Source organism: Pollachius pollachius (genome assembly GCF_949987615.1).
Source record: "Pollachius pollachius genome assembly, chromosome: 16".
In the NCBI taxonomy this organism is placed as follows: Eukaryota; Metazoa; Chordata; class Actinopteri; order Gadiformes; family Gadidae; genus Pollachius; species Pollachius pollachius.
In genome coordinates this window covers 19184784-19199516 of record NC_136949.1, presented here as the reverse complement: position 1 = coordinate 19199516, position 14733 = coordinate 19184784, and the positions used below count along the sequence as shown (strand labels likewise).

The 14733-nt window shown below is 43.2% G+C and overlaps 2 protein-coding genes across 2 annotated transcripts; both read right to left on the bottom strand.

The window, feature by feature from the left end:
- Window positions 1–10303: 10303 nt before the first annotated feature.
- On the bottom strand, window positions 10304–12061 carry tmem18 (transmembrane protein 18). The gene is made up of 5 exons (XM_079753959.1): window positions 11903–12061; window positions 11625–11742; window positions 11140–11194; window positions 10838–10931; window positions 10304–10758 (listed from the first exon to the last, which is right to left on the bottom strand). Exons 1-5 carry the CDS (start codon window positions 11993–11995, stop codon window positions 10660–10662), a joined length of 459 nt encoding a protein of 152 aa, XP_079610085.1. The 5' UTR covers window positions 11996–12061; the 3' UTR covers window positions 10304–10659.
- Window positions 12062–12886: 825 nt separating this feature from the next.
- On the bottom strand, window positions 12887–14675 carry LOC307087632 (uncharacterized protein; the record flags this gene model as incomplete). The annotated part of the gene is made up of 2 exons (XM_079753254.1): window positions 12887–13263; window positions 14385–14675. 2 exons carry the CDS (start codon window positions 14673–14675, stop codon window positions 13129–13131), a joined length of 426 nt encoding a protein of 141 aa, XP_079609380.1. The 3' UTR covers window positions 12887–13128.
- Between the last annotated feature and the right edge of the window lie 58 nt (window positions 14676–14733).

Here is a 14733-nt window from a genome sequence, read left to right as displayed (position 1 = left end):
TATGTAGTAGACTCTACAGAGGGCTCCCACCTCACTCGCCCCCCGTTGGAGTGGCACTGCTCCACCAGCTCGGCGTACTTCGCTCTCTTCCGCTCGTTGGCTTCCTAGATGCGCTCTTCCCAATGGACGGTGAGTTCCAAGAGGACGACCTGCTTTGAGGCTTCGGAGAGCAGCACCATGACCAGTTGCTTCCCCAGGTCAACCTTCAGCTCCCAGTCTTGTGCTGTTGAGAGCAGGCCGGAGGAGGTCCTGGAAGTTGCTGTTGCCTTCTGACCAGCTCTGATGAAAGCGATGGTTTTCTTTGCTGGGCGGATACGCTTGCAGTGGTTGATTCCGCTGCAGATGGTGTCGGCAATGACCTTGAGGACTTGGTCATGACACCAACAGTAGCGCCCCTCCCCCAGGGCTTTCGAGCAGGAGCTGAGAATATGCTCCAGGGTCCCTCTCGATAGCAAGGATAGAGCAAGATGGCGCCAGTGTGTTTGTCGGCCTGACGTCAGCTCTTACCTGTCCAGCTCCTACCCGTAAGATCGCTTTTTTATCTGTGTGTGTTTTCTCTGCTGTTCCTGTGGCATTGTTTGGACGCCTTACAGACAAATGATCGCCAAATGCTCCTGCATATTCAAGGGTCATTGGAGATCCAAAACAGCGGATGCCTTGGCTCTTCCGACAGATGTCACCCGGCGTTTATCTACCCTGGTGCGGAATACGTTCGCCGGCTACCTTGCTGTGTCTCTCGCCGCAAGAAGCGATGCAGGGGGAGAGGCAAACGCGGCGGCATTCGAGTGAGGATTAGTAGTGAGGCTGGTGTTATCCCCGTGCGCCCATGGCACTGTCGGCCTTCCTGTTCAGGGCGCACAGACCTCCACCTGGCACGACGATCGTGGGACCTGAGATACTCCTGTCACCTCCTCATCTCTCCCTTCTGGACTCCGATGACCGTAAGCCCGGCTTCTCTAAGAGTGCGGGTCCGAGGCAGAGTGAATTTCCACATCATTCGCCCATTAAAATACGCCCGATGTCCAAAAACACCTCACGGTAAAGCTTGCATTGCTCGCAAGGTCTGTTTCATCTAAAACGTTCATACTGAAGGACTTCTTCATTCAATGACACCTGGAAATTCTATTTTTAACTGAGACATGGATAAGCGCTGGAGCTGGTGAGTCATCCGTTTTTGGTGAACTTTGTCCAACAAACTACTCATTCATTCATCAATTTTAAATTACTGACGCTACTTGTTGGAACTTATTCCACTTTCGAAATCCAGTCCGTAAAAGTGGAATCCATTACAACCCCCTTAGTGTGTGCCTTAGTTTACAGGCCTCCTAAACCAAACAAAGACTTCATCAAAGAGTTCACTGACTTTTTATCTGATTTTTTTACATCTTATGATGTAATGATGCGATTTCAATATCCATGTCTGTTGTCCGGAAAAACCCCTTGTTAAAGAGTTTTGCCATATCATTGATTTGTTTGGTCTGGTGCAACACATTAATCAGCCTACCCATATACTTGGTCACACCCTTGATTTAATTCTATCGCATGGGTTTTCTGTTGACAATGTGTTCATTGAGGATGCGTCCTTCTCCGACATAAACCCATTGTGTTTAATGTAAACCTACCAAACCCTCTGTCAGTAACTCTGAAGTCCCCAGGTCACTTTTCATGCTACATTAACTCTCTCACTGCTAGTCACCTCTCTGAATGTTTCCTGAGTAATGATGTGGCTAGCTCCATTTCGACTGCAAATGAGCTTCATGGCAGCATTGATGACCTAGTGTCTCTATTTAACTCATCTTGATCATTTTAGATACCATTGCCCCCCTGAAACTCAGACATCCCAAACCTAAGCCACAACCCTGGCTCGATGACACAACCCGCTCTCTCAGGCAGGCTTGTCAACGAGCTGAGCGGAAATGGAACAAGGATAGTCTTACCATCTCTCTTGATATTTTCAGAAATTCATTAGCAGCCTTCCAGACAGCAGCTAAGAAAGCCAGAGGCAAACATTTCTCAGATATTATTAACAAACACTCCCACAGACCGAAAATCCTTTTAAGTACCATCAACTCAATTATTAACCCCGAAGTCTCCCAGGAGGTCGAATCATCCACAGGGATTTGTGAAACTTTTTAAAGGTTTTTTATTGATAAAATAGAAAACATAAAACTGTCTTTTACCCCCTCTGCTTCCAGCACTTTACCGTGTCCCCCAGCTGTGACAGCTATATTTGATCATTTTTCACCAGTGACCCTTGTTGATCTGAGAGATATTATCAAGCACATGAAACCCTCTACATCCCCCAATGATGCTATCCCCTCTCAGATCATCAAAGACGCCATTGAAACCATCGCTCCAAACATTCTGATCATTATAAACACATGCCTTGTCTCTGGCACTGTTCCCTCTTGTTTCAAGCACGCGGTTGTCCAGCCGTTGCTTAAGAAACATAACCTGGATGTTAATTGCCCAAATAACTCATCATCCGTCATCCATGCTTTCATAAAATCACGGCTGGATTACTGTAACTCCCTCTACCTTGGTCTCCCTCAGTCCCTCATATCACACCTCCAAATAGTTCAAAATGCAGCAGCAAGACTGTTGACTGGGTCAAAGAAGTGGGAGCATATCACACCCGTTCTTGCTTCCCTTCACTGGCTGCCAGTACAGCAGAGGATCATTTTTAAGACTGTTCTTATGGTGTTCAAAGCCCTCAATGGTCAGGCCCCATCTTATATATCAGACCTTTTACACCCCCACTCAGCCACTAGGTCCCTAAGATCCTCTAATAAGGGTCTTCTACAAATCCCCCGCTCCAGACTGAAACAAAAAGGTGACCGGGCCTTCGCTGTAGCTGCTCCACGCTTGTGGAACTAACTGCCAACCGACATACGTGATACCCCCTCCATTTATGCCTTTAAGTCAAGGCTCAAAACCCATCTGTACAACCTTGCTTTCCCTCCCCATTTACTATCTGACCCCTGCACTACTGCCTTTGTTTGTGTGTGGATGTCCGGTTTTATGTCTTTTATTTTTATTTTATTCTAATGTTGTTGTTATTTTGCCTTCATGTTTGCCTACTGAATGCACTATGTACTTGCACTTACTTACTTACTTACTTACTTACTCTCCTCTGGCACAGAGGGCATGCTGGTGACTCGACCATCCCCCAGATGTGCAAGTTGGACGGGCTCGGTAGAACGTCATACACAGCCTAGATCAAGAACTTGATGCGATGGGGCTCCGCTTTCCAAAGCTCAGCCCAAGACACCTATTGCCCCACCGCTTGCTCCCATCTAGTCCAGGCTCCCCGCTGCCGCATTCCAACTATCCGGCTGGCTCGCACCTCCTCGACTGACGCTCACAACTCCTCCTGGATCATAGCCCTCCTGTCCTTCCCCTTCGCCTTGTCGAAGTTGCTACTACCAAGGCCAGCTCTCCCTCCTGCCCACCAGCGCGCTGTGTCTCAGCCGAGAAGTCAAAAATAAGAAACTGTTTGACTTTTAACAGAGCTTTTATTTTTATGAATTCTATGATTCTCTCACATATAGCTTATGGCTTAACCACATTGTCCCAGGCTCACCAGTCATCAATTAAGGAATTAAGAGAATAAGGTATCATCGCCAAATTCTAAGCAAATATAAGATAAGTTTTGCTAACTTTATTTCCTTACGCTAAGGAAATTGGTCTACAAATGCCTAAATAACGCTGCTCCCCAACTGCTCTGCAAGACTACAAAGTGGTACAAGATCCACCACCCAAGCAGCTTCAAAAGGCAATTGTAGTATCCCTTCCGCAGAACATCTTTGGCTCAAACTGCCTTTTCAATAAAAGGGACAGAGTTATGGAACTTTTCACATTCAAAAGAAACTTGTGGAAAAAATTGTGGCTAATTCAGCAACAATCTTGCTCTCATATTTAGTTTTGTTCACTGTGGTCTTTCTGTATGTCTTATTTTGTCTTCCATTTATCTCACTTCAATTTTCATTTTCCTATTTTTAATAATGTTAATCTGTATTATTAATTTCAACCAAAAGCCCTACTAGGGACAAGTGTCGTGAATTAGCTTTGGCTAAAAACAGTATGATGCATACATCAGATGACTGTTTCACACTTATCTATGTTTTCGTATTCGTCCCTATTCAAATAAAACCTACCTAACTTGTGTCTTTGTCTTTTTTATAATGCAACAAGTGTATGCATTGTTGTCTCAGACTCTGAGACAATATATTGTGGTATGAGTATGAGTATTTTCTTGTATTTCTATACATTTATATATATATATCTACATACATATATATATACAGGGTGCGATTTGCCGGAGGGGATGGTGGGGATTATCCCCCCCTCTGGTTTACACGTCCTACCCTCTGCTGAATTATTTTTATCCTCGGTGGGGATAAAAATTATCCCCCCACCCAAAGTATTTTCACCATTACATCGTAATAATTAACAACCAAAATACACAGGGTCCGTCTTCATTTTGAAACATTTTAAAATGTTTCTCAAAATTATCCCCCCCTCTGGTTTTTTCACAAATCGCACCCTGTATATATATATATATGTATGTGTGTGTGTATATATATATATATGTACACTACCGTTCAAAAGTTTAGGGTCACCGAGGCAATTTCCTGATTTCCATGAAAACACATCTTTATATATAACAGTTTCAGCTATGCTAACATAATTGCATAACATAGGCGCTTCATAAAACAATAACAAAGTACATAGTTGGATGATGTTGTTAGGTAACCTGGGAGTTGTTGTCTTCACCACCATTGACGGGGAAAACCAATCTGACACCACTCAGGCAGTAATCATGTTCACGGACGAGTTCATGTATTACAGTTTTATTCACCTAACGCAGGGGTCGGCAACCTGTCGAAGGGGTGAGGGTGTTGAAGGGGTGAGGGGGATGAAGGGGGGATGTCATGATCCGCCCCTGGTTTTCCCATTCACCTGCCTGCCACCCTGATCACTCCCAATTAACCCAACCACCTTCACCTGTGTTTCCCCTATATCAGTCCTTTCCTCCCAAACATTCCCTGCCAGATTGTCTCTTGTGTTTCACAGTGCTTTCCCGCGATTCGAATCCTGACCTACCACCTATCCTGCCTGCTCTCTGATCCTCGCCTGTCTGACTATCCTGCCTGCTCCTGATCCTCGCCTGTCTGACTATCCTGCCTGCTCCTGATCCCCGCCTGTCTGGCTATTCTGCCGGTTCCTGATCCCCGCCTGTCTGACTATCCTGCCTGCTCCTGACCCCCGCCTGTCTGACTATTCTGCCTGCCGATCCTGAATCCGAATAAACGATTGACACTGTTCCACGCTCTTCGCCCGTCTGTGCACTTGGGTTCAGCCAAACGCTCACGTTACAGGGGAGGGAGATGAAGGGGTGAGGGTGATGAAGGGGTGAAGGAGTGAGGGGGATGAAGGGGTGTGGTTGGTGAAGGGGTGAAGCTGGTGAAGGGTTGAGGGGGATGAAGGGTGAAGGTGGTGAAGGGGTGAGGGTGGTGAAGGGGTGAGGGTGGTGAAGGGGTGAGGGGCATGAAGGGATGAGGTGCCCATCGGAGACCTGTAGAGGTAGGTTTTCAGCTCCTCTGGTTCCAGGTGCAGACTGTTCCCCAGAGAGGGCGCTCCGTAGGCCAACGGTCTGTTTCCTACTCAGGTCTTTTCAGCTGTTGTCATTGAGAGAAGGCCAGCTCCCCAACAAATAGTTTTTTGTTTCCAGTCAGTTCTAGAAAGAGGGTGGGGGGGGTTAAGTGATGGAGCTGAGGGTGAGTCAGGGAGACCAGAGGTGAGTCACGCTGCCAGGCTGCTGTTACCTCTGAAAGAATTCACTGGAAATGTCCCTGATGGATGAATATAGATTTAAATGAAACAATCCCAAATTAGTGGTTTGCTGTTCTTCCAAAGGGGGTTAAAGTATTTAATTATTCAGTCATAGATTTGTAAAGAATGACTGAAAGCATGAGTCTGCTTGAGGAGGGATATGGAGCTGTGTGTAAATTGGGGCGGTGGTATATGTGTGTGTCTGTGTGATGGATGAACTGAGACTATCCCACCATATTCTGACCCAGGCAGGAGAGAGATGTTTTCTTCTGACACACCAACCCATTCCCACCAACCCCCTCCTCTACTCACCCCTCCGCTGGGACAGAGGTGAACACTGTCCCCAGATACTAGAACAGACTGTGTGGGTGGTAAATGTTTGCAGACTCAGCATAGATCAACTATTAGCTATTTTTGAATTATGGGTAGCATATTTTAAATAACGGACCTCAATATGACCTTAAAAGAAATTGAAACACAGTTTGTCACACAACTGTGCTTTACTTCCTGAAGATCCGCCTGCATTAATGTATAGGCTGAGATACTACATAAACACATTGCCCATACTGGAGAATAGTACTGGAAATACACAGCAAAGGTTTACTACTCTTACAAAAAAGATGACATTTTCTGTTGATCCACAGACATCGGAAAATGCTTTGGACATTTAACAGATTCATGTATCCCTAGGGCCTTTGTCAAGTAGCCTGTTAATATGGTATAGGAGTATTGCGGTCAGATAGTGAAAAAAATTACTCTAGGTTAGGAAATTACTTTCCTAACCAAAAGATGGAGAACTAAAAGTCCCCTCATATTTATGGACATAGATCCCAAATAGTATGGTTGGATGAAAATCCTTGTCGGTCATGTTATAAATGGTGAGTAATTTTAAATATTCCTGGAGCAGGGAATTGCTGGACGGCATTATCTCCTTTCCTAAAAGAACGGCCCAGTGTAACCTATGCTAAAGGAGATAAGTAAGGAAGCATTGAATCACCTTTCCTCAGCATTAAGAGAATTCGTGAAGCTCTTATCATGGCTGCCAATTAGATACTTCTGGGTCATTCCACTCAGTAAGGAACCTTCCTAAACAGAAAGGATTATCCCACAGCTGACAACGACACTTTCTGTGTTAGCTGATTTCTAACTCTTGGATAGGCTGAACCTGAAAAATGTGAATTCATGACGGGCTTCAAAAGCCATAATCTATCACGCTCTGACAATGTGAGCCATTCGGGAATAAGCCAAGCCAACACTATTATTTACTTTTATTGGGCCTAGCCAGTTCAATTGCACATTGGCTTTGCCAGACTATTGAAGCCAGCGTTTGCCGGACAGGTTATTTTAACAGGTGATATTATAAGAACATGTTTTGTAATAGTAACCTGTATTAATCTATTAGATTTGGACAATAAGGGAAGCTGTAGTTTACTATACAGTCTACTGTCGCTACTATTTCAAACATTGATCAATTCACATTACAAAACATATGTATGTTTTTATTGGACTATATATATATTATATTATTTTATTGGACTATATATTATTTTTTTCAAGATATTGAAGTTTTTATTTAAAAAAGGATGTTTTCAAATAAATATCTTGGATCTCCTCCAAGCAAACACGTTGCTCAAACAGTCTGACATAACCACACCCAGATGGAAATGTGGCATTATGAAATAAATGTGGCATTAAAGAAATAAATGTGCTGTGAGGGAACGACGTGGTTACCCCGAGTATTGGGATACGGACTCACTGGACTGGAGAGTATGGAAAAAAACGAGGGTCAAATCAGTTTGGAATAAAGAGTTGTTTTATTTACAAAAGTCCAAAAGTCCTAGTACTGGCCTTGCATCAAGGCAGCATCTACTTTCAGCCACCCCAACACAGAATGAGCCACCCTTGAAATAAGGCAATTAATCAGTCCCAGGTGGAGCAATCAAGGCCAGTTAGGCCATACTATTTACATGGGGAACATTTCCTGGCCAAGGCAAGATGAACTAACCTACTGCCCCCTACTGTGACTTAAGTACAAAAACAACAATCCTTTTGCTGGAATGGGAGAGACAGGGAGAAGGGGTTTCACTTTCTCACATGTGCCATGATGAATTAAAAGTTGTTTAAATTAAACTGAAATAAATAACAGTTCTTTTGAAAAACATATTATAATAAAAAACATATATAATTCAATATATAGATTTATTTATATAATTATATTTATTTATATATTTATTGCCTCATTTTTCTATTTCATAGATATTTATTTATTTAATATTGACTGAACGGCATTCCATATACATGTGGTTTGTAAAATGTTATCCGCAGAATATTTCACTATCCACAAACACAAATTGTTACCAAAGTTAAGGGTTAAGAGGTCAAGCCAATGCTAGGGTAATGCTAGAACCAATCCATGGGCTCTTCACTGAGCTGCCTCTCCATCTTTTAATTTAAGGGATTAATTAATTATGTGTACTTGTGTTTGTTAGGCTAAGTGAAGCCAACTAGCAAAAAACGATATCCTGGGAATGTTGCTTCGTACAACCGGCCCCAGGCTTCAGGTTAGGCTCAGAGAAAGAGTCAACTCATTCTCTGCTTTTCCTGATTTCTGACTTGACATATCCAGTTAACCTGGAAATTCAGTGAAATAGTGCCCTGAATATTACACAGAAATGTTTTGTTGTTTAAAAGGGAAAGTTATGTCGTTCACTATAAAACAACTCATGATTCATGATACGTTTCTTGGTAGTCTTTAATGTGTCCAGTTTTCTGGGTACTTTTAGGTGAGGTCTTCCCTACATGTTATCCAGAAAGGGGCTGAATGATTTGCTTACAGATGATGGCTTACAGATGCCGGCATAGAATGAAATTCACAAATCGCATATAGTTTCCATGTCTGGCTTGAGCTAGGCCCATCCTGAAGAGAGTGACAGTATAGATCAATGTAAAAGCTGCACTATGATCCCTCATATATGGAAGGACTTTCAGCACCAAGCAGCTGAGACTGTGCGTAGATGAATTGTGACTTGTTTTGTCATGGACAAGATCCATAGCAAGAAACATGAATTATTAATTAAACCAATGCTGCAGGAGAGGGGGTGGGGATAGGACAGATGTCTAGATTGCAAGCAGAGTGAAAATTCCGGCTCATGCCAAAAGCTCCATTAATACTCAATACTCAGCCGGCTGAAATTCAGCCGTGGTGCACTTGAACACTTTTAGAGCTGTGGATGTTTTTTCTTGTCTCCCTCCAAGCTGTCTCGCTCTCTTTACGAAATCACATTTACATTACTGGCATGTTGATGTTGGAGTGTAAGCAAATGCACAAAAGGGAAAGTTGGGGTTGCAATCAATTTCGGAGCTAGAATGGGGTCAGGGGCCGAAACTGTTAGAGAAACACTGGGCTCAGTCATCCTCCCATGCATGTCCGGCCCCCCATTCTCCAGGACCGTAGACAGATGACAGCCTGACATTAAGAGGCTTTTCTTTTCTTGGCCTGGGGGAGTTGCGTGTGTGTGTGCGTGTGTGTGTGTGTGTGTGTGTGTGTGTGTGTGTGTGTGTAGTGGTCATTTTTCTCTCCTTAAACATGGCGTTCTATGGCACGTCCAGCGGTCACACACACTCACAGAGCCTTCCTTTCCAGCTCTCCTCCTCCACAGATAACTTCATATTATGATAGCAACTGGCGGCTCCATCACTCAGATCCGTAACGGTGCGCCCAGGCAGGAGGGGCACACCAACACCTAACACATCTGGGCTGCAAGTGAGGGAAATAAGAAAGAAAGAAAAAAAACAGCCCAGCTGTAATCCCTTTGCTGCAGAGATGAAGGGTGCAGCATGAGATAACAGAAGTTAAATCACCTTTGGTTCATCAGTGTTTGCTCACCTTAATGGTGGTCAGCTCCTCCAACATTCTCAGACAGAAATCACTTGACCTTTATCTGTCCCGTCTGCTAGGTCAAAAAACAATATTTTTTTGACAAGGAAAGCAAGATAGAGATGAGGTTTTTTATTCTTTGCATAGGTGTTAGTCATTACATTTTTTATGTTGAAACAGGTTATAAATAAAGCTATTTTGACCATATATTTGTTATGTGGTGCAATTAAGGCCATATTTTCTTCCCTATTCTTCGACTCTGTATTAGAATTGTTCATGAGGAACACACTAATTTAGGATTAAGTCCTACTTGTCTAAAGTTGCTTTCATCACTGGAGACTAAATTCTTTGACCAGATCCTACTGCAGTGGCCTGAGAATCTGGCGACCTGAGAGGTCAACGTGTGTTCAGGGCTTTATCCCCGTGTCCTCAGCCGCGGTCCACCTCTCTGCTCACGGTAGCAGCGCACACAACACTGTTTCATATCGCCCTCTAGAGGCGGCCATCGAATAGAGGGTGGTGTTACGGGAGCTGTTTGTTGCGGTAGTTTGATTAAGTAACAGGATCAGAATACTAGTCACTACATAATATTTACCAATATGCTTTATTATAATTGTTTAAAAGAAATACATGAATAAAATAAATTATACAAAAGCAAAGTCCTTTTCTTAAGTAATCCTTTTATACGATGAAGCCATCCACCTAATAAAATAATCCTAAATAAAATAAACATTAAACCCTCTAGCCCAACCCTTGTCCTTTGTTGACTTTGTAGTCAAGTCAATTACAGTTCTGGTACAAGACCAAAATAAGCTGAATATGTTCCTTTAGCTTTTTAAACAGAGGATTTGGGTCCAACTGCTTTGTGGAATGTGTCTCTCCCATCTCCCCGTCCCGGACCTGGGCCCGAGACAGTCTTCAAGTAACATCTCTGTAGCAACTGGGATTCACTCTGTCTTCTTCCTTCCTTCACTGAGGGCTCTTCTCTTGAGCTGCAGGGTCTTCAGTTCAGTCATGGTGGAGAATGTCCGGTACACCCACACGATCTATAAACACACAAATACAGATATTAACATCAACAATTTGGGACATCATTAGTGGTGAGATAAGAATCAAAATACTTACCACAATGATGATGGTGTTAAACAAGAGGGGGATTGAATACACCAGGGATATGAACATGCCCGTGGAGTCGAAGTACTGGAAGTTTGAAAATGACCTGGGAAGAATAAATGATCTGTCAATAATTATGGCATTACATTTTTTGCAACACAGGCCGCCGTACTTGTATAAGGAGGATTAGGATTGTTTATTATAAATTCCTCTTTGGCATCTCCCAACTTTATTATGAAGCATTAGTAATGTGTCTGGACTGCTGTTCTGACATCAAATAGACGAGTTGGAGCTCCACGTTTGTAATAGCTTACCTCCAGTAATTGGCTGCTAACTCGTTCAGATATTCAGCGCTATAAACCATTGCAACTATGAAGAGAGACAAGACGAAATTTAGGCATAGTCGTCAAAGGTTTGTATTTGTAATATCACTTATGTCATCCTAATGGTAAAATCCCATTTTTAAGGGATTAGGAATAATCTTGGCTCATGCAACCACACACATTTTCTTCAGAAAGTCGACATGTCTAACTGTAAAACTATACAACTATTTGGGAACACAACCTACTCTGGTCAACTGGGTGTTTGCCAACAAACTATTTTAGTATCAGAAGCAATATTCAACAGGAAAGACTTTATTCTGGGCAATTCAAATTATATATCCTGATAAAAAAAAAAACATGTACACATAAAACAAACACACACACACACACACACACACACACACACCGTATTTAGATATGAACTATGATTGAATAATCATAAAGAATGCCGACTTCCTCATCCCTTGCCCACTCACCCATGAGCAGGAACTGACAGATCTGCACTCGGTAGAACCGACACGTTAACAGAGTCGATCCGAGACAGATCGTATGGAAGGTCAGCAGCCCGATCAGCCATGGCTCCGACCACTGGACCTATACAACAAATGCCAACGATGAAAGAGAAAACCAGACATATGTTGGTATAAAACCAATGTGTCAATACAGCATTGACAGCTCATTTAACTAGAGAACTACAAGGAAGCACTTATGGCACAGTGATATTCTGAACAAACCCACCCCCTAAAAGACTTACCGTCATAAGGAATGTCCATATCGACGTTATCCTCACATTACTGAAACCATCTATAGGAATTGAGCTGGCATTGTGTACTTTCTGGTGTGTCATTTTTATAAAGAAACAATCGCTTGTGGTTTTTGCCTGGGGTAAACAAGAGTGCGGAAATAAAAGCTATACCGGCGCACAGGATGACGTCACCCGAAACCTCCCCTGTTGGTCTGCAGCACTCACTGCACCGGGGAGAAACCTATACTGCACCGGGGAGAAGCCCACACTGCACCGGGGAGAAGCCCACACTGCACAAGGGGGAAGCCCTTACTGCAGCGGGAGAGAAACCCATACTGCACCGGAGAGAAGCCCACACTGCACCGATGAGAAACCAACACTGCACCGGGGAGAAGCCCACACTGCACCGGGGAGAAGCCCACACTGCACAAGGGGGAAGCCCTCACTGCACCGGGGAGAAGCCCTCACTGCATCGGGAAGAAGCCCTCACTGCACCGGGGAGAAGCCCTCACTGCACCGGGAAGAAGCCCACACTGCACCGGGGAGAAGCCCACACTGCACCGGGAAGGAGCCCTCACTGCACAAGGGGAAAGCCCTCACTGCAGCGGGGAGAAGCCCTCACTGCACCGGGAAGGAGCCCACACTGCACCGGGGAGGATGGACTAAGTTACATGGGGCAACTTCTAAATAACTTGGCAGATATTTGATCATTATGAATTATTTTGTATTTGAATACCTATTTCATAAAACAACACATTCACATTTTAAAACCATTATATTAACACAGATTAATACATTTTATTGTTACAATAGTATATTCAAGAGGTATGACATCAAAACAAACAAACTTAATCAAAAGGTTCAATTCAATCGCAAGAGGACAATCTCATTCTCACTGATCACTCATTCTGTCAACTCAAGTCATTTTCTTTCCAAAATGTAAAAAAAACAAACATTCCATAGAGCCACTGACAGTTGTTAAATAAACAATTTTTATAAACAAAAGTGTTATTTGATGTTAGTTAAGCTGCCCATTTTATGATAGGGGCGGGTCTTTAACATGACAACTAACCTTTATTAAGATTGTCATATACACTTATATACACAATTATCCATCCCTGTTACATTACATGACAAATAAAAATGAAATAATATTAAGATGTCAAAACTCCTTCAGTAACAATGGTCCACACAACATTGACATCATGGTGAGAGCGTTCCTATGACAGTGTTTCTCATCCTCTGCCCGGCTGAAACTCGGGTATAAAGCAGGTAGCAGCCGCTGTGAGGGGGATGGTATAGGCCAGGGCAAAGTTGTGAAGACCCAGCATGAGATACTTCCAGCTGCCCCGCCACGCCCTACCAGCCCTCTGTAACGCACACACCATTACACAATCAGTGCAAAACAACACAATCACCTTCAAATCAATCATTTACTTTTGTTTGGTAGACAATCTTACTTTTCTCAGTGTGTAAGTTAAGAAGGATTGGGCGAGGGTCCCTGGAGGGCAAGCCCCCTCTGAGCACTGTCTGTACAGCACAAAGCCTCATCAAGTCTACACACCCTTCTTTGTGATAGTGGTGGGGGCTTAGAGCTTAGACTTTGATTTCCTCACATAAACATGAACCTGGTCCACACAATAGCAGCTCCGGATGTTTGTACTGGAAGGCTTTTGTCCATGGAGAGGAAGCCAACTCTGAAAGCATGGAAATAAACCGCTGCAAACATAACCTGTGCTCTTGATTTTTTTTTTCCAATCAGGGATCTTATAATGTTGTTTGAAAGTGGTCATTTGTTAACGAAACTATATCAACATTTGATTATGTCCTCACCGTTTCTGCTCCTCATGTTTGGCCAATGCTTGTCAACTGCTACTCAAATATGTCAGTGAACAGGCGGGCATCAAATGTGCTCTCTTGCCACATTGAGCAACTTATTCTACTTTTTTAACCATTTTATTTTTTTAAATCGCATTAGAACACCATGTTGTTCTAATGCGATATAACCTAATCATTGGAATTAATTGGTGTTGCCGATTCAATGGGGGCTTATGAACAGATGAAACAATTTAGTTGAATTTAGGTTAATGGTTGTGATCTGAAATCTGCTGTAAAAAAACATGCCTTTGTCCACTACGAAATTTCACTCAGGAGAAAATTATTGAATAACTCTGAAACTAAATTAAAATGTAAATTGTAAATTGCATTGTGAATCTTTTTTTCATTTTTGATTATAGTCATTGATTTTCAATGGTATTGCAATCCGATTTGATCCAATTTGCTATCCACTTATTTATTGGAAGCCTACAATAAGATGTCCCAATAAGCCACAATCACAGCAGTAGACAAGATGTGATACATTGAGACTGCTACCCAATAGTTCATTCAACATATCTGGGGGTTTTACAATCTAATACTTAATTTCAGAAAAACATCTAATTTCCGCACATTGGTGCAATCACTCCCCCTTTGATCCAACCACATTTCTCACCTTCTTTACTTTCTTGTATTTCTCCTTTTTCTTTAGCTTCCTCGCTTCTTTAGCTTCTTGCTCTGCTTCTTTATCCACCAAAGGCCGATACCTCTCTGGGAGGAAGGCCAAGTGAGCGTCTCTGAGGCCCCTGTCAGGCTGCCAGGAGGTCTCCTTCTGCAGGCCGTCGGGGGGCGCGTGGCTCCCCTGGAGGTTTGCTCCGTCTACCTGTCGCTCGTAGCTCGCTGCCCTCACACCCAATGACTGTACATTCCTGTCGAACAACCGTGTGGCAAAAGACGTTGGCTTCATCTAGAACCTGGTGAATGGTGGATGGAGCTGAGATGTGCTAAAGCGTTCGGTGTTGAGG